Source organism: Ctenopharyngodon idella, chromosome 1 (genome assembly GCF_019924925.1).
Source record: "Ctenopharyngodon idella isolate HZGC_01 chromosome 1, HZGC01, whole genome shotgun sequence".
NCBI classification, from domain to species: Eukaryota; Metazoa; Chordata; class Actinopteri; order Cypriniformes; family Xenocyprididae; genus Ctenopharyngodon; species Ctenopharyngodon idella.
Window position 1 is genome coordinate 36,356,143 of NC_067220.1, and position 19,987 is coordinate 36,376,129.

The 19,987-nt window shown below is 35.5% G+C and overlaps 1 protein-coding gene across 1 annotated transcript in view; it reads right to left on the minus strand.

The window, feature by feature from the left end:
- Positions 1–19,987, minus strand: part of sorcs3a (sortilin related VPS10 domain containing receptor 3a) — a 254,736-nt gene that overhangs the window by 36,514 nt on the left and 198,235 nt on the right. The window contains 6 exon segments of the mRNA XM_051894728.1: positions 1,443–1,629; positions 8,019–8,190; positions 9,545–9,658; positions 16,153–16,286; positions 16,386–16,503; positions 18,431–18,538. Of these exon segments, the coding sequence (XP_051750688.1) occupies positions 1,443–1,629; positions 8,019–8,190; positions 9,545–9,658; positions 16,153–16,286; positions 16,386–16,503; positions 18,431–18,538 (833 nt within the window).

Here is a 19,987-nt window from a genome sequence, read left to right on the forward strand (position 1 = left end):
AGTACACTTTAAAGGGTTATTTTCAAAAATGAAAATTCTGTCATTAATTACTCACCCTCATGTCGTTCCACACCCGTAAGACCTTCGTTCATCTTCAGAACGCAAATTAAGATATTTTTGATAAAATCCAATGGCTCAGTGAGGCCTGCATCACCAGCAATAACACTCCCTTTTTCAATGCCAAGAAAGCTACTAAAAACATATTTAAAATAGTTAATGTGACTACAGTGGTTCAACCTTAATATTATAAAGTGATGAGAATACTTTTTGTGCGCCAAAAATAACAAAATAGCAACTTTATTCAACAATATCTAGTGATGGGCAATTTCAAAACACTGCTTCATGAAGCTTTACGAATCATTTGTTTCGAATCAGTGGTTCAGAGCGCCAAAATCACATGATTTCAGTAAACGAGGCTTCGTTATGTCATGAGTGTTTTGAAATTTCAATGGTTCACCACTGGAGGGCGTGACTTTGGCAGTTTGATGCACGCTCCAAACCGCTGATTTGAAACAAATGATTCATAAAGCTTCAAAGCTTCATGAAGCAGTGTTTTGAAATCGCCCATCACTAGATATTGTTGAATAAAGTTGCTATTTTGTTTTTTCTGGCGCACAAAAAGTATTCCCATCACTTTATAATATTAAGGTTGAACCACTGTAGTCACATGAAGTGTTTTAAATATGTTTTTAGTAGCTTTCTGGGCATTGAAAAAGGGAGTGTTATTGCTGGCGATGCAGGCCAGGATTTTTTTTAAATATCTTAATTTGTGTTCCAAAGATGAACGAAGGTCTTACGGGTGTGGAACGACATGAGTAATTAATGACAGAATTTTCATTTTTGGGTGAACTAACCCTTTAACCATATTTCAAAGACAATTTAAGTAATTATAAAATTACATATAAAGATGCACTTAAGTTCTTAAGTTTAGGTAAAAAAAAAACAAAAAAAAAAAAACACTCAAAATTCAGATAACTGCATTTAATATAAATTTAAACTATAATACATTTTCATTTAATTGCAATTAACAAGCAATTAAGTGTAAATCATTACATTCTGTTCACACTTAAGTATATTCTTTTAAAGTGCGTTATTTAATTAAGTACTCTTTTTAAAAGTATGTTAAATAGTACTCTTTTTTTTTTTTTTCACAAGGGTAAGCTGAATTTACTGTTTGGTGACTTTGCCAGTGAGGTAAAAGTGAACCTGAATTCAAACTCTATTCTCTGACAAACAAGTCTTAATATCTCACACAATGTAACACAAATAAAATAATCTTCTTTTTTAATGACGTTTAGATATTTTTAATGGAAATCAAGACAAAAATGCTATAATTATATAACGTCACCTCATAAAATGATAACTTTTGGTACCTCTGCAAAATGGAGAATAAAAATAAATACTGAAGTAGGCACTTCTTTGTGTGTATGTGTGAAACCTACACGTCACATGCAGGTAGAGGGATGAGGTGTCGAACCCAAGGCTGTTCTCCGCCAGCGCTGTTACTCTGAAAATACCAGCACTGCGGTACACGTGCCTGATGCCCTCCTGCGTCCAGCTCAGGTTGGAGTAGGACACCGCCGTACCATCCCCGAAGTCCAGCTGAATGTTTGTCCTCATGGAGTCGCCCTAAAACAACATGCAGAGCCAAGCCGAATTATTACAACTCCTCTTTAGCACACTTTCCTTAATGACTGTGTCTGGCAGCTGCGACCAAAAACAGCTGCGGGTAACGTCACCATTCTGCTTACACAGACACTGTCCCATCTGTTTTCAGACACAAAGCATTGTTTTCAGCCCCTGAGTTCATTCCTGCTATAACTCTACCTCATATTTGAAATGAGGTGTGTGAAATCAGAGACAGGAGCCGCTTATTTACAGAGAAAACAGTCATTGTATCAAATGAATTACCTCTCAGTAAGTATTTCAACTTCCTGTGGGAAGCAGTCATATTACTTTTGATATGTAATTCATATTTTATACTTTATATTGTGTTTGTTTGGCGTACAGTGAAATATCAGATATCCTGATGGGTCAATTGCAATCCACCGCAATCATAATTGCTGTTTATGAGATATGATATTGCACAGGGAATATAACCATAAATGTGACTCATGGCTGCGAGCGAGTCTGCTGTCAAGTATTCTGTCATTTCAGAAGATAAAAGTAGTTATACAAATAAATGAAAAGAAAAATCTTCATGTGGGTTGGTGAGTGGGAAAACACGAATCCTCAATGAAACAGATTTTTTTTTACTATTTATTCCAATCCAAACAGTCATAACAGTGTGCCATACATACACTTTATATGATTTTTATATGATTTACTTATACAAAATTAGCATATCATACTTTATTCTGCTACAAAGTGGAGGCTGTTTAATGCTATGGTAAAATAAAACCCATTTGTTGGCTTAATGGTGAAAGTTTTCCTGTATCCAGCACATCAGATTACTGAAAGTCAAAAAGTGACAAAGGCGTTTTTTCGTTTTTTAACAGCAGTGTTACATACAGAGTTAAAAAGACAACATTGACGTCAACGGAAGGACTAGATCTGCTACACTGCTGCCAGAGCAATGGTTGCTGCTGCTTATGCGGAGCAAGTACAACTTGCTTCTGCTAAAAGCTCAGAACATAAAATGAAAGGAAACACGCTGCCGCTGCTAGAGAGAGGGAGACCCGCCATAGCAGATTTAGGCAGGTGGTGCTGGGGAGGTGGAGGGCTAAAATGGGAATTTGCATAGCATGCAGAGATTTGATGCATTTGTTTGAATGTGTCGTGATTATATAGGGAAATAGACTTGGGACTGGGAATTGACAGGGAACATTACACTGAACAAACCAGAATTCGAATAGAGCTCCATGGCTGAACTATTCATTTATATAAAATTAAAATGAACAGATGTAAAATTTCATTATATATGTGTAAGTCTATCATACGGCATGTGATCAGCTAAGTACAAAAAACGAAGGCAAACCTTTTTTTGTCCTCGTTCATAATCACTATACAACAACAACAATAATAATAATTATAATAATAATAATAATAATAATAATTATTATTATTATTAATTAAATAATATTTTGTATTTTATTATTATTATTATTTAAATTATTCAAAATAATAAAATATTTTATAAATTAAATATTTTTAAAATTCAATGAATAAATATAAACAATAATAATAATACTTATTATTCTTCTTATTATATACTTGATATTATTATAATACCATTGTACTGTAAAAGGAGTATTTAATAATAATAATAATAATAATAATAATAATAATAAATAACATTCAATACAAACTTTTATTTGGGAATTATTTTAAATGTTTTCAAAAATTCTGTATTTTTCCCCCCTAAGATTTATGCAACTCATGAGTCACAATTCAGGCCAGAAAATATAACAATCCTTTAACTAAAATTATATCCCTAACCGAATAACAGGCCATACAGCAATCCACAGATATCAGAGCTTATAAGCGTTGCATATCTTCTAACACTTGAACTGCCTTTGGTGCAACATCTGCACCAAAATCATCCATTAGCACTAGTTTTAAATATAAAAAACTTAACCAGCCATAAAAACAATAAAAACAGAGAAAAGAAAGAAGAGGAGCAGGACGTTTAGATGAGTCCATGCCTTGAGCCATCCCAAAACACTTTTGGGATCTATTGTACTTGAGGCTCTACATCTGGCTATGGATGCCCCATGCAATGAGAGAAGAAACACTGAAGCGTAAGTATGTGTGTGTGCAATATTCCCAAATCCGTGCTTACGCTTTCCCAAATCCCTCTCCTTTCTCTCTTTCCGCCGTTAGCACATTGTAAGCTAATGCTATTGGGATATTAATTTGTAACACTACATTAGCAGCACATGAAGGAAAGGATGGGGCCTGGTTTATTTCTGTCTGTTTGCTTTTAGGCACAGCTGACTGTGAAAAGTGGCCCGTCTCTGTGCGTTTCTGTGCAAGCATGTGCACCGAGTTGCTTTTCAGATATTTCACGCCTCTTTGTGCAGAAAATCATAACTACAGTACACTATGGGAGGAGAAAGGAAAAGATGACTGACAGGAGAAACCGTTTGTGTAATGACAGTAAGGACACAGTTTGTGCTGAGATCATGAAGTCCAGACAAAGTCCATTTTAAAGGAAATGCACCCAGCAGCTATTTCCAACTGCTTCACAGCACAGGAAAAAAAAAACAAAAAAAAAAAAAAAACTTCATTTTCATCACAATCCCAACAAAGATGTTATGCACATGTGCATGAGCAGTTTTTCATTTAAATTATTGTATAATTTCAAGATTAACAGCAAAAACAGCATGGTCTGACTTTAGCTTTGTGAAATTATGCTATGTAAGACACTTGCAGAAAACACAATCAGCAGACGGACTGAATGAAAATGCAAATTCACTCTCTGACAGCAGGTGGCGCTTATGGAACGGCAGTGAAATACCGTTTCCGTGGTTACCGCTGTACACAATGCAGCGCTGCGTCGATAAATAGGCTACTACTTTATACGGCGATAAGAGGAAGAGCCATTAAAACTTTTCTGAAGACTGTTCCCTTCAGAGATTGATTCATATCAACCCCAATTCAATATTTATATTATTCTTATTTCGCGAACAGTGAGCTTGTGCATGGTAGAGTATTTTCTCTGCTGGCGCGTCTGTTCTCCTCTTTGTGTCCGTATTCAGCGTGTGCCTGTGTTAACGTCCTGTACAGACTTCATAAATATTTCCACACAAATTACATTTTGGGAAATTATTACAAAGTACCTTGTTTGCCAGCCCGGAATCTCTCTCTCTCTCTCTCTCTCTCTCTCTCTGTCTCTCTCTAATATATATACATACATACATATATATATATATATATATATATATATATATATATAGTTCAAATCATCCCGCGGGCCGGATTGGACACCTTTGGGGGCCGTATTCGGCCCGCGGGCCGTATGTTTGACACCCCTGCATTAAATTGATCAAAAGATATACAGTAAAGCCATTTATAATGTTAGAAAAGATTTCTATTTCAAATAAATGCTGTTATTTTGAACTTTCTATTCATTAAAGGATCATGGTTTCCTAAAAATATTAAGCAGGACAACTATTTTCAACATTGATAATAATAAGAGCAGCAAATCATCATATTAGAATGATTTCTGAATGATCATGTGACACTGAAGACTGGAGTAATGAAGCTGAAAATTCAGCTTTGCATCACAGAAATACATTTTAAAATATATTAAAATAGAAAACGGTTATTTTAAATTATAATAATATTAATGTATTACTTTTTTTACTGTATTTTCTATATTAATTTACAGACTATATTCTGTGAAGCACATGTTTTATGAAAGGTGAAATGCAAATAAAATGTATTTATTATTATTATTATTATTATTATTATTATTATTATTATTATCAGATAATATATCATTGTTTAAATTTATTTTTTTTATTTTATTTTATTTTTATCCAATGGCATTTTTTAAGCTGAAATTTAGAAACATAATTTTTCTTAAAACAAGAAAAATAAAGAATGAGGTTAAAAAAAGAATCCTCATTAAATTACCCTGCTTTCATCCCTTCCAACCTGAAAACCTTGAGCTTTCTAACTTAAAAAAAAAAAAAAATGTGTTGCACCTTAAAGGCATTAAACATAAAGGTCCATTTGATTTGCCTAAGAAACAGCCCGGCTCTGACCCTCATGAATATAAATAGGTGGAATTCTGAGCCTATCTCACTATCTCTCTCTCTCTCTTGCACTCTCTCTTTTACTAGCTCTCACTCTCTTAATGAAAGGAATAAGCCCTCATTTCCTCATCTCATCATACTGTAATGTGACAACTCTGCTGTGGTGAGACGCCTAGGGAGAAACACTTTACCTGGAATGAGCGTGTGTGTGTGTGTGTGTGTGTGTGTGTGTGTGTGTGTGTGTGTGTGTGTGTGTGTGTGTGTGTGTGTGTGAGTGTGTGTGAGAGAAAGAAACCAAGAGAGAATGTGTGACCATGTGTGCATTGCACACCAATGAAAAGCTAGTCCCCAGTAGGCCTGTAATATGTATCTGGCTTGCACTATACCATCTGTACGGAGTGAAGCCTTTTCATCTGCCGCAGAGCTCCAACACAGCTCGGAGCAAAGGACACAGAATTATGGAAAGAATCTAGAATGTCAAAATGACCAATGTGGGTGTAAACGGTTACATATAGAGCTTGATTATAGTCTCACTTAGTCAGACTGGTCTGGAAGTCTCATTCACCAAGAACAGCTCACTTAGACAGAAAAAAAAAGAAAAAGTCTGACCGTCAAGTAAAGTGACCAACGCTCAACAGCGTTGGACCATAATTGGCTGCAAAACACATTGTAAAAAAGAAATCATGTTGGGTTTTTTTTTTGTTTTTTTGTTTTTTAGCTTAAGGTGCTATTTCTATCTGAACTTTAAAATGACTTTTGCTAGTGTACGCTAATATATCCCAATATGAGTAATTTTATTTCACAATAACGATATGCATCACAATATAGTTATTTTTGCTTTGAGTGAAGTTTATATTATATTAAAACTTTTGATACCACTGAAATTTTATAATTCTCATCACCAATTTAAAAATAAAAAAATCTCAAGCTTACTAAAATATTTTTCATTGTTAGTTCATGTTAATTAATGTAGTTATCTAATGTCTACAAATGGAGCCTTATTATAAAATCCAATAAATACTGTCTATAGTAGTGCTTCTCAAATAGTGGATTGTGACCAAAAAATGGGTTGCATTTCTGTTCTGATAGGGTTGTGGACAGCATGCTAAATGCAAATGAAAAAAAAAAATGCATCTAAAAATATAATGATGCATTGGTAGGACAGCAAAATAAACAAGCTTATCAACTTTTAAAAAGGAGAAAACACTTCCCATATCTTTTAGCGCCAAAGTTTGTGTCCAATTATAACTTTAATTTTTCCATACATTTATCAGTGACCTGGCTGATATTAGAATTTGTATATTTAATAATATAAAAGTAATATCATTTTGCATACTGCTGGGCCTATAATATGCAAAGAGAATATAAGAACACTGTTATGAAATTTCTGTCATTAATTACTCACCCTCATGTCATTCCACTCCCTTAAGACCTTCGTTCATCTTCGGAACACAAATTAAGATATTTTTGATAAAATCCGAGAGCTCTATGACTCCTCAATAGACAGCAATTTAACAACCACTGTCAAGGTTCAGAAAGGTACTAAAGAAAGGTTAAAATAGTCAACATGACTGCAGTGGTTCAACCTTCATTTTATGAAGCGACGAGAATGCTTTTTGTGCGCAAAAACGAAACAAAAATAATGACTTTACTCAACAATATTTTCTCTTCTGTGTCATTCTCTTACACTGTTTACGTCCAGCGCTCCCAGGTTCTACATCAGAACGCCGGCTCATTATTGCCCGGCTCCTGCATCAGCAGCACAAGTATGCGTCGTGCTGCTCACGTGAACAGCGTCAGCCAATACTGAGCCGGCGTTCTGACTTAGAACCTGGAAACGCTGAACAAAAACATACGAGAATGACAGCAATTTAAATGTTGTGAGCAGCAAGCTCATTGGCTGCAAATGCGACATGAAACAATCAGCTTGTGCCAAGTAGTTTACGCTGAGAATATCATTTGGCGTTAAGTACCCATCAGCCTACGCCATCTAGAGTTTCATGACAGAACTAGGTATTTAAAATATTATACTGTCACCACCTGATATCTCAATCCTGAAGCAAAGCCGGTTGAGAAGTGAACAACTGTTAACAGCTAACATTATTGAACTAACTAGCATACATGGATGTCCTGATATCTGACCATCGATTATCTGTTCATATAGAATTAGCACATCAGTTTCATACTACTGCATAATTTAGGTCTTGACTCAATACCAGGCCCAGAATTATAGCTTCTGTTATAATTTGACTATCATTTTCCATTAGCGGCAGGTTTGAGTTCATCAGATTCTGATGGCCCTCATAATGATCTCACCTCCTCCAGCCGCACCAGGAAGGTCACATTGTTGCCCAAGTTGGCTGTGAGTTTGTCATCACGGGTTGTCAGCACTAAACCTCGTGGGGGGCGGTTCGGACACTGCTGTTTCCTGGCCGTGTACATCTCCTTCACTCCTTTCGTGCAGTTATTCGCTACTACTTTACGATACCTGAAACACACACAGAAACCACAAAACTAGCTTGAAACATGTCTTTCTTTTCAAATGAAAGATTTGACCATTTGATATTACTAACTCAACTGCATTCACATATTTTAAAGTGCTACTTTAGTGTCTCAATACTTATAGGTCATTGTATTTATCCAATTGGATACAACACCATTTATGCAAGCCTGATAGATCCATTCTGAGTAGCTCTGTTTTTTTTTTTTTTTGCAGAATGAATCGGTTTTGGCCACAATTTATGTGCCAGCTCTGACACAATCTCTAGAAATGATAATCGCGTTCTTTCTCTGTCTCTTCCCTTGTCTGTAATTTTGTACTCTTGCTCTGAATGGACATGCTTTTTGACTGATGTTGGTTTTAAATTAGGTTTCAAATGAAGTCTTTCCATTACACAGTGTTATCTGTCCAGCTAGGTCTCTTTGTATGGATTGTCTGTCTAGAAAGTTGTCGTAAAGACGGACGCCACAATCTCCAGAAAGTTTAAAACCTGCTCACGTCAATATGGCTTGCGCCTGCTCATCAGCACAATAAGTTTAAATCATGGTGCACTTAATTAAAAATAACCACTTTACTAAAACAAGATTAGTGCTAGTCTGACTGATTTGCTTCACAAAAAATGCTCTCCACTTTATCCCAATGAACACAGGAAAAATATATGATTATTAGGGTGTTTTCTTATTTTTTAAAAAATATGATATTATTAATAATAATAATAAAAAATAAATATTATTAAAGCCTTTAAAAATATTAAATATATAAAATATTATTTAAAAGAAATATTTTATACTATTATAAAAATATGATTTTTATAAAATGCTAAACAGCATAGTTATTATAATTTACTAAAACAAAAAACAAAAAAAAAAAAACATTTTTGTTACTTGAAATAAATGTTAACTCAAATAAAAAAATATATTAAAAAAATCTTTAACTTATTTTTTATTCAGTTGCCAAAGCAACATTCCAAACTGATGTCCTAAAATTGAAATTGAAGGACACACACACACACACGCACACACACACACACACACACACACACACACACACACACACACACTACAGTTTTAACTACAATTAAGATGAAAACAGAAAATATAAAAAATAAAAACATTCAATTTATATAAAATATATATATAAGTCTAGTCATTACATATAACAATAATACTAACAACACTGTAAAAAAAAATGATAAAAATTGTAAAAATGATAGAAGTATGGTATGTCCTAGCTAAGTAAATGTGTGTGGGGGTCAGATTTAGCTATCAGTGACCAAATGTCCCCACAAGCAAAGCACACCATGATAGAATAAGGTCCATATGTGTATGTGAACACTTCTTACCCTGTGCTGTTGAGGTAGTTTTGCCCTTGGCTGCAGCTTCGAGACACAGTGGAAGGGTTGAACCAAAATGCTGGCAGGCAGTTTCCATCCCCTCTTCTCTCAAAGCCATAATCACTACAAAAGATAAAACAATTCTCATATACTGAACTCAAACAAGACTTATTTCTGTACTCCATTATTAATTTTTTTTAATTTTTAAAATGTTGTTTGAGATATTATTAATCTATTCTTAAAAACGTAAATTCAGTCCAAGCGTGTTTGACTAGTTTCACACAAGGTCAACACGAGTTCATATCTGGTTTACGACATCTCCTTATGCCATTTCCTCCTCTTCTCAATCATTTCCTATCCTGTAAAACATTCTCCTAACTACTTCATGTACATCCTTTCATTCGTGCACAGCAGCACATCTTGTATTCAAGCATGTCCCTCTTTTATGCCCTTGAGACAATTGCAGCCATTGAGATGTATTAATTCTGGGATGACAAATGTCTTTTCTGCTCTGAGAGCTGCAGGCTTCAATGTATGTCCTCAATGTCTTTCAATTCTCTCTCCTCCCAGAAGCCTTGGAACCCGCTGAAGTGAACGTCTGTTCATATATCACCGGTGACTTTGATTTATCAATTAATTACTGATCCACAACAAAACCCAGCAGACCACATGGTCCCTCTTGGCATCAGGCATTTGGGTTTTTAATTATGAGCAGTTCCAATCCAGCACTCAGATAAGATTTTAGCTTTAAAAGATATTTGTGTGCTAGCGCTCAGATTATTCCCATATAAAAGAAGTGGTCACAGCATTTACCTGTATTTCATATCTTAACATGCTCAAAAGATCGTAACATTTCAAAAGATGCAACATGTTTTTGTCTACACAGTAAAATAGCCCATTTGTCTTGTTTAGAAAGACACTTTTGATGACCTGATCTTGGAAACTGATCAGTGTTAAAACACTGAGTGCAAAACATTCATGGAATAAAAAGTTTGCTGTCAAATTTGGAGAGGATTTTGGTAAAATGTGTGATGGTGTGGATACTTGATATTGTGTGGAAGTAATGATGCATGATGGTCATGGATATTTCTTACTTTTTGAAAAACTTGGACTTGCTAATACAAGTTAACATTCAATTTCCTTTGATATCACAAATACTGACTGGTTTAGTAATGAAATCTAATAAAGCTACTCTGAGATCATGATGTAAAAATTCCAAACTGACACTTCTTTAAGGGTTAGTTCACCCAAAAATGAAAATTCTGTAATTAATTACTCACCCTCATGTCGTTCTACACCCGTAAGAACTTCGTTCGTCTTCAGAACACAAATTAAGATATTTTTGATAAAATCTGATGGCTCAGTGAGGCCTCATTGCCAGCAATATAATTAACACTTTCAGATGCCCAGAAAGCTACTAAAGACATATTTAAAACTAAATATGTGACTACGGTGGTTCAACCTTAATGTTATGAAGCGACGAGAATACTTTTTGTGCGCCAAATAAATTAATAAATAAATAAATACCAACTTTATTCAACAATATCTAGTGATGGGTGATTTCAAAACACTGCTTCATGAAGCTTAGTAAATCTTTTATAAAAGCTTTATAAATCTTTTGTTTTGAATCAGTGGTTCAGAGCATGTATCAAACTGCCATTAAAGACACAATTATGAGTAGTATGTCCCAAAGCTTGCCTACTGTTCTTCTGCACACTCAAAAGTATGTATGTTTTCTTAACAAAAACAGTACATACTTTTAGGGCATAGTATAAGTAGGCAAATTGGGACGCAGCACAAGTCATTGAGCACCGCAAACAAACATCAACCAACATTTACAGTTCCTCCTGAACCAAAATGATGAGCTTATGCTCCGTTCACGCCACGTTGTAATTACCATAATTAAGAGATGGCAACCCGTGATGTTCTACTTAGAGCTGTTCATGTCCTCAGCCTCAGATTTATGCATTTCTCTGACAACACTGTCAACAACGAAATAAATCTGCAGCAGTCAGGTGGTACAAATCAGAGTTCTTTAAGTTGTTTACATTCATTATTATTGTAATGTTATGTGCTTTGAGACATGAGGTAATTTAACACTGTCTCCCATGAAGCTTTGCAGACTCTGCTCTGGCTGTGTGCATTCATGTGTTTTGGACGAGGAGTGGCTTTGAAGACAAAGCTCTGAAAGGAAGTGAAAGTGAAAGCGAAAGTGACGTAAGGTAGTAAGGTGTCCCACACTCGGAATGTGTGCTCTGCATTTCACCCATCTAAGTGCACACACAGAGCAGTGAACACATACACACCCGGAACAGTGAGCATTTTTTGCTGAGTCGCCCGGGGAGTGATTGGGGGTTAGGTGCCTTGCTCGAGGGTGCCTCAGTTGTGGGTAATGAGAGTGGAAGAGAGCGCTGTTCATTCAATCCCCACCACCTACATTTCCTGACAGTACCGAGGCTCAAACCTGTGACCTTTGGATTTTCAAGTCCGACTCTCTAACCATTAGGCCACAACTGCCATAAGGGTGGGATCTTATGCTTTCAAAGCTAGCTTGCTATTGCACTTTGAATAACCATTGTGTATGTAATGTGCTATATAAATAAACTTGCCTTGCCTTGTCTTGCCTTGCCTATTGCTAGCCTCTCCAAAATTGTCTACCCTAGCTTAACTGGTCATGTCCCTACTTTCTACAAACATATTGAAATTATCTATAATGCAAGACAAGAAATGAAGAATTTTTAATTACATGTCCTAGCAACAAATGTATTACAAATGTTATTTTATTCTGCCCAGTCCTCAATGATTCTGTCAGCAGCACATATCTAATATCTGCAGCTAGAAGACGTGTTTTTAATTCTTATGCCACAAAATAAACCAATAAAACTTATTAGATGAGCTCTCTGTTTCAGAGTTAATAGAAAGAGACAACATATTATATTTCATAGAACAATTACTCTGCATATCACGACACCAGTTCCTTTTTACCGCTTCAAAACAAATTAAAAGTTCTCTGTGGTTTTGCAGCAAATTAAGTAAAACTTCTTTTTTTTTTTTTCCTCTCTCTCCAAGCATTTTCATATCACGAACATGCAGGATGAGATATGTAAAGGTGGGCCAAATTGATCTGGTCAGTGAATATCTGAAAACAAAGTATCACTTAAATTAGACTGCTAAATTTGACTTTGTTCAGAAACAAATGAGGCTCAATGGAAGAAAAAAAATTACCACAGATTGGCTGTAATTAGTTAATTTAAGATAAAAGAGCAGAACAGGGTAAAATGTGCAAATTAATTAACATGCAAAATGCAAATTAAATCTGTTTAGTCGTTTGTCATATCTGTGTCATCCAAACTATTGCAAGTACAAATCACATAAAAATCCATTAATCCAAAAAAAAAAAAAAAAAAATAAAAAATGCAATAACACTGTGCATTCTAGTTCTGTAATTTATCTACACATGGAAAAAAATCGTATAATTATTCACTTGTGTTCTGGCAAAACTAATCCTAACTTTATTCAATGAAAACTCAATCACAAAGAGAACTTACTTCTGCTAGTTTGAACCAACATGCTGAAACAAAAAGAACTTGAAAGACAAGATCTTGAAATGTATTGTTTAACTCACTTAGTTAAGGCTAATAATCCTTAACAGCTCACTTGGAACATGCAGGTTTGAGTCCAGCCTGCAACATGTCCTCATTTAGTAATCCCTAATTTCATTTCCTCTTTGACTGCCCGCTGTCAAAAATAAATTCAGCAAAAATAAAATGTTTCTTTTCTTTTTTAAGTTAACTTGTAATCATTTCCCTTGGCAGAAAAGGAAATAAATATTTCCTTCTAAGTTATGCGCTCTAGAGTGTATTTACAAGAAAGAATGTATTTACAAGAAAGAAGTTATCAAGAGAAGACGGCTGTGATGGCAGAGGTAATGGTGTACAGAGTCTGGCAGTGACATATGTAAGTGCAAATTTCAATGGATATAATCAAGTCAGTGTAGAGCCAAGTTAAGATGTCGTCCCAGATGTCAATTTTCATCCAATTTCAGTTGTAAGCTGCATTAACATCATGGGGCGGAACTTTCCATATTTTAGGAAGAAGGTCCTCGCAAAGAGATCATCATTTTAGGGAGAACTTCCCTTTCATATTTTGAACAAAGAATTGTTCAATGAATCATTAGAATCAAAGTACTGGGCAAATTCAAGATACACACTAAAACTAAAGAGGCATCCTGGGTACTACTTGCATTTAGAGAAGACAAATGAACACATCTCTGAAAGCATGTTTAAATCCCTCCACTGGGTTTCCAAGGGTTTTAACTGCAAAACAAGACCAAACAGGACAGGAGAATGTACTAAAGAAAAAGAAAGGATACACTGTGCACTGTTGGAAAAAGATGGAACACTTGGTCTGTGAATGTGATAAATGATGTAGATCCCAAGGTATTTATATATACTTTAAAAGAAGCTCCAGACAGACAACAAAAGACTATGATGATAAAGAACCTCAATCTTCTCTTCCTCTTTTAGCCCTGTGGCCTTCAAAAGCTTTAAAGTCCAAAGACTCTCTGTGTCATGCATCTTGATCCTAAATAAGGCACCTTCCCCATCTACACTGACCCTACAGAAGAGGTTATAACCAGCCCACTGCTGCAGAAGCACTATGTCTATTCTGAGATCTTTGAAAACAGCTCCCAGATCCCAGTGAACAAAACACGAAGATTTTATAAATACCTGCGAGCCCACCTATAGAGCAGACCAGGACATAAAACAACAAAGCTGCACTGAACAAGAAGATCTAGACCACATTTACGTTTCAAAGAGTTTCGGGTCTATTTCTGTTGAAACAGTCTGACATATTCAATCAACATAGGAGTATCTAATGTTGTGTATTGATCATTTGTGAATTGGTTTTAAAGAGGTCATATAAAGCCACTTTTACAAGATGTAAAATGAGTCTCTGATGTCTCCAGAGTGTGAATGTGAAGTTTTAGCTCAAAATACTCCACAGATCATTTTTTATAGCATGTTAAATTTGTCACTTTTTGAGGGTGAGCAAAAACGCTCCATTTTTGTGTGTGTCCCTTTAAATGCAAATGAACTGCTGCTCCTACGAAGAGGGCGGAGTTTCAAGAGCTCATGTTAGCAGTGCCGATTAACTCAGGCAGACTCACTGAAAATGTCAGAAACTGTTCAGCCTTTAATGTTCAAAACGGAGTCGGACAATAACGGAGAGACTCAAGAAGAAGTCTTAAAGTCATTGATTGCATATTCTGTCATGATAATCTATAAATCGCTCATGTGGGAACTGTTGTAAGATGCTTACAGAGCCAGAGAATATACTGCATGAAGACAGAACAGGTATAAGTTTAGATTAATTACGGTTATAATTTGTCATGTTGTCATCTTGCTTTTATGACATGCTATTGCATTTGTGTTATGTACTGTATTGCAATAACATGGCCTCACCCCCTCTGTTGCGTGTTCTTGGGGGCAGGGTTTATGTAAATTTTAGGGTTAGTGATGTCACCAACCCGGGAAGAAGCTCGTTGTAGTCCCTACCAGCCATTTGTTGTAGTCCTTAAACAGAGAATTCTTTAAAAGAAAATATCTCCCTTTGCTTTGAACTTTAACTTTTACACACTAAAGTTAAAAAAGTGAAATCGCAATGAACCACCCCTTTAAAGTGTTAAATTTGGCTTTTGAAATAATTTACTGAAGTAAGAGTAGTTTTATTATGACTTTATCATAAATCTGTGATGTGGGTTCATACTAAGGCTCATGGGAGATTGATCTGGGGGTAGTCAGATGTACAATACCGTTCAAAAGTTTGGGGTCAAACCATGCTACACATTTTTTCAGGATTCTTTGAAGAATCAAAAGTTAAAAAAAAGAGCGCATGTATTTAGAAATCTTGGTAACACTTTAGATTAGGGAACACTATTCACTATTAACTAGTTGCTTATTATCATGCATATTACTAGCATATTAGCTGCTTATTAGCACATATTAATGCCTTATTCTGCATGACCATATTCTAGCATCCCTTAACATACCTTAACACCCCATACCCATACCCGTAACCACTACAACTAGTACCTTACTATCAATAAGCAGTAATTTGGAGTTTATTGCGGGGGAAACTTATTGAACCCAAATTTTTTGAATGGTAGTTTATGTGGCTAAACTATGCTATTTTGTTATGATCAAGTATAGCGTGGCCAACGGTACTAGTTAACGATATTAGTTAACCCTGCAAACTGATTATGTTCGGACTAGCGAGTTTGTGAGACCATGACCAGCAAAGCCAAGTAATGAGAATAAGCACCTATAATAATAATCAAATATCTAAATTAAGATCATATCTAAAAGGATTATCAGCATAAAATTATAATCAGTCTACATCTGAGACCTTCTTTTAATTGGTGTCGGATAATAACACTATAATAATACTGCCAATCTAAAGTAAATTAAACCATTTAAGCCAATTTCTCCAGAAGCACAAGAAAAGATAAACACGCAGGGAATCATTGCCCATTCTACTAGATTCAGCTGTTGGAACAGTGGGTGCATCTAATAAGCTTAAGCTGGTTAAGTTGTTTAAGTGTGCTGTTCACTCACCACTCAAAGTCATGTGCTCTGCAGATGCAGGGTTCTGCGGAAAGGATCCTGGAGTTGTCCCATCCCACCATGCAGTAGTTCCCAGGACGACGTTTCATGTAGATCTGCTTTTGACCCATTATGCATGGCTCACCCTAAGAAAATAATATTAAAGTCAGTTACAATCAATCAATAAATATATTCAATATATATATATAATAATAATCAATATATATATATAATATATATTTTACCTGGTTATGCAGGTGCCAGGTTTGGTAGTCTCCCTCTGTGCACCTTCTGGTAAATATGGACTTGTAGTCAATTTTGATAAGCTGCCATTCAGACCGATGGCTGAAGTGTCCAAAAAACCTGCCAACAGACAAAGAAAGGTTCAATTCTCATACGGCTCACTCATTTTCAAGTAAACCAGGAGACATTCATTAGATGGTTCAGGCGTGTAATGTAGGCGTTGGAATTAAGCTTTGCAAAAAGGTACATCTCTAGAGGCCGGATTGAGCAATCCTGGGTTTACTTCATTAGCTATGTCTGAAATTGCTCCCTAGGTCCTATAAAGTGCACAATATGGGGTTAACAGTATTATCTGAATTCAGAGTGAACAATTAAATGGCCTATATAGTTCACTCTAGTAGAAATGCACTCTGATTTGTAGTATACTGTCCTGACTAACTCGGATAATGCAATAAATAAATAAACTAGGGCTGTCAAAATTAGTGCGTCAACGCATGTGATTAATTTTTTTCAGTTTAATGTGTTCAAAATATTTAACGCAATTAACACAACTTCTGTTTTTTCTGTCATCCTATAGCTAGCTAGTGTTACATTACATGATAACGAACATGCAAATGCTTTTAAACCATTCAAACTTGACAAGACACAAAACAGTGCAGTACAGGCGTGCTGTCTGTGAATCTCGCACAGAATGCCGCTTCAGACAGCGTTAGTGCCGCGTTGAGTTCTCTTTCGCACTTGAATGGACACAAAACACAAATTATGCCAAAATGCAAGTTTTGTCAAGTATCCTCATAAGCATGAATGTAAAGAGTTGTGAGAAAATAGGTGTCAGGTGTCAGATACGCCTCATGTGACTCAGATCCTAAAGTGACAGCAGCCTAATAAACCTGCTGCTGTCTGTCATTAATGTTAATCAAAGAACAACAGAAACAAGAGATAATCACTCACTGCTCTTAACTGAATAACTTTTGTAGCTTTAATAAAAAACAATCTATATAAATATAATCTGGATATTTCCTACTTTAATGTTTTAACTTTAATGTTAGGTGCGATTAAGAAAAATGTGAAATTAATTAGTTATTTTTTGTAATCGATTGACAGTACTAACATAAATAAATATGCACTTGTTCATAAGTGTTTATTCTTATTGACGGTCATTTAATTATCTTAATTTTAATCATTCTGAACATATTTTAAGCATGGACAAAGATTTATGAAACAGACAATGTTCATAGTTACAAAGTCAAGTCACAGTGAGTTTATAATGAGACAGCCAGATATATTCATAAACACCAGAAGATACATAAAAAAGGACCACCCACTTAGTCATGAAGAGGCCATCTGACTGACACGTAAAGTGACCAATCACAGTTTGTTTTTAAAGGTGATGATACACTGGGAAACTTTTTTGAGCAATGCTGCTGGACAATGTTGTCTGGCAATTTTGCCGAGCAATGTTACTTGGGCATTTTCCCATTGAGAATGGGAAACAAATTTCTTTCTGGATACTTTAGATCGAAATTTGTTGCCCATTCTCAACGAGAAAGTGCCCAAGCAACATCGCTCGGCAAAACTGCCCAGCAACATTGCTCAAAAAGTTGCCCAGTGTATCATCACCTTAGTCTGTAGTCATGATGTCCGTGGCTGAGACTAGGTAGCACCAACAGCTCTGCAGATCCTTATGCAGGATTCCAGTGTTAGCTACAGTTTATATTTAACAATAAAACCTGATAATTTCAGTCCTATCTTATCCAATACTGCAAGAATTGTTTAATGTGTGTTTAAAACAATAATTAAAAAGTATGAAATGACCCTGTTAAACTACATACCAGCACTGGGACATAATGAGAAATGTTGTTAGTTCACTGAGACTAACAACATTAGCTTAAGAGTCTGATTAATTAACCTTTCCTCATGAGTGTATCTCTTGAACAAGCAGAGCTCAGAGGAATCTATTCGAAATATAAGACATAATGAGGACGCACAGGCTGTGTGCGTGTGTGAGAGAAAGATGATGGTCAAAAACAAACCTCTATAGACTTACGTCATGATCTGATTTTCTGCACCTGCCTCCACCAAAACACCATCCACGAACAGCGGCATGGCTGAGAAACTGTGACGCGTCCACTGACGACCTTCATCGAAACTGATCCTGCAGCAGACATTGAGATGTTCAAATGTCACTGGATGACAAAACTACAAACAGAATGTCATGCAGGTTTGGAAAGGTGTTAAAGGATTAGTTCACTTCAGAATTAAATTTTTTTTTATAATTTATTCACCCCCATGTCATCCAAGATGTTCATGTCTTTCTTTCTTCAGTTGAAAAGAAATTAAGGTTTTTGAGGGAAACATTCCAGGATTTTTCTTCATATAGTGGACTTCAACAGTTACCAACAGGTTGAAGGTCCAAATTGTAGTTTGCAGCCAAGGAATAAGGGACTTGTCTAGTGAAACGATCGGTCATTTTCTAAAAAAAAAAAAAAATATATATATATACTTTTTAACCACAAATGCTTGTCTTGCACTGCTCTGTAATGCGACACACATTACGTAATCACGTTGGAAAGGTCATGCATGACATAGTTGTAAGTACCACGGTAGGGCGAAAAACTACATCTCATTTTCTCCTCTAACATCAAAATCGTCTGACATCGTTGTTTTACCTTTGTCTTTGCACGTTCGCTTTAGGTCGGTACTTCCGCCTACGTCATGTGTGACCTTTCCAACTTGAATTACGTAATGCGTGGCGCATCGCAGAGCAGAGCAAGATGAGCATTTGTGGTTAAAAGTATATAATTTTTTTTTTTTGATGATGACCGATTGTTTCACTAGATAAGACCCTTATTCCTCGTCTGGGATTGTGTAGAGTCCTTTGAAGCTGCACTGAAACTGCAATTTGGACCTTCAACCCGTTATATCCCAGGGAAGTCCACTATATGGAAAAAAAAATTCCTGGAATATTTTCCTCAAAAACCTTGGTGTATAATGGTTAAACTGATAATAATTGTTTTGCTCATTTGAGAACTTTCTTTGTAAATTTCATCAGAATTATTGCACTTTCACCTTTAAGAACAAATTAAGAGAATATCATCTCAAATGCATGGTTTATTTACTCATCTAGTTTCCTAATTTATAATATTATCATTATTATCATAAATTAACACACTAATACATTATGATAGCTGGTAAAACTCAAACTAACAGTGAAGTTCCTAATAGTAGTTTCAGTAATTCTTAATTACATCAATGTTTTTCTATTAAAACAACAACAGAAAAGTGCCTAAGTGCATTTATTCTGCAACCACAATCACAGACCATTTTGACGAGATCCATGTTTGGATTTATTATGATAGATCACTGAGAAAGTTTGATCACTGGTCAAGGTATAGTTCAGTCATAAATGAAAATTCTGTCATAATTTACTCACAATCATGTTGTTCCAAACTAGTGTTAATTTCATTAATGAAAACTGTGACGGAAAATGTTTGTTGATGACAATGACAAGACAACACTGATATCATTAAACACTAAAGCCCAAATTATACTTCACTTTTTACACGTACGCGAGGGTCAGCGTACAGTGCTTGTGACACAAATT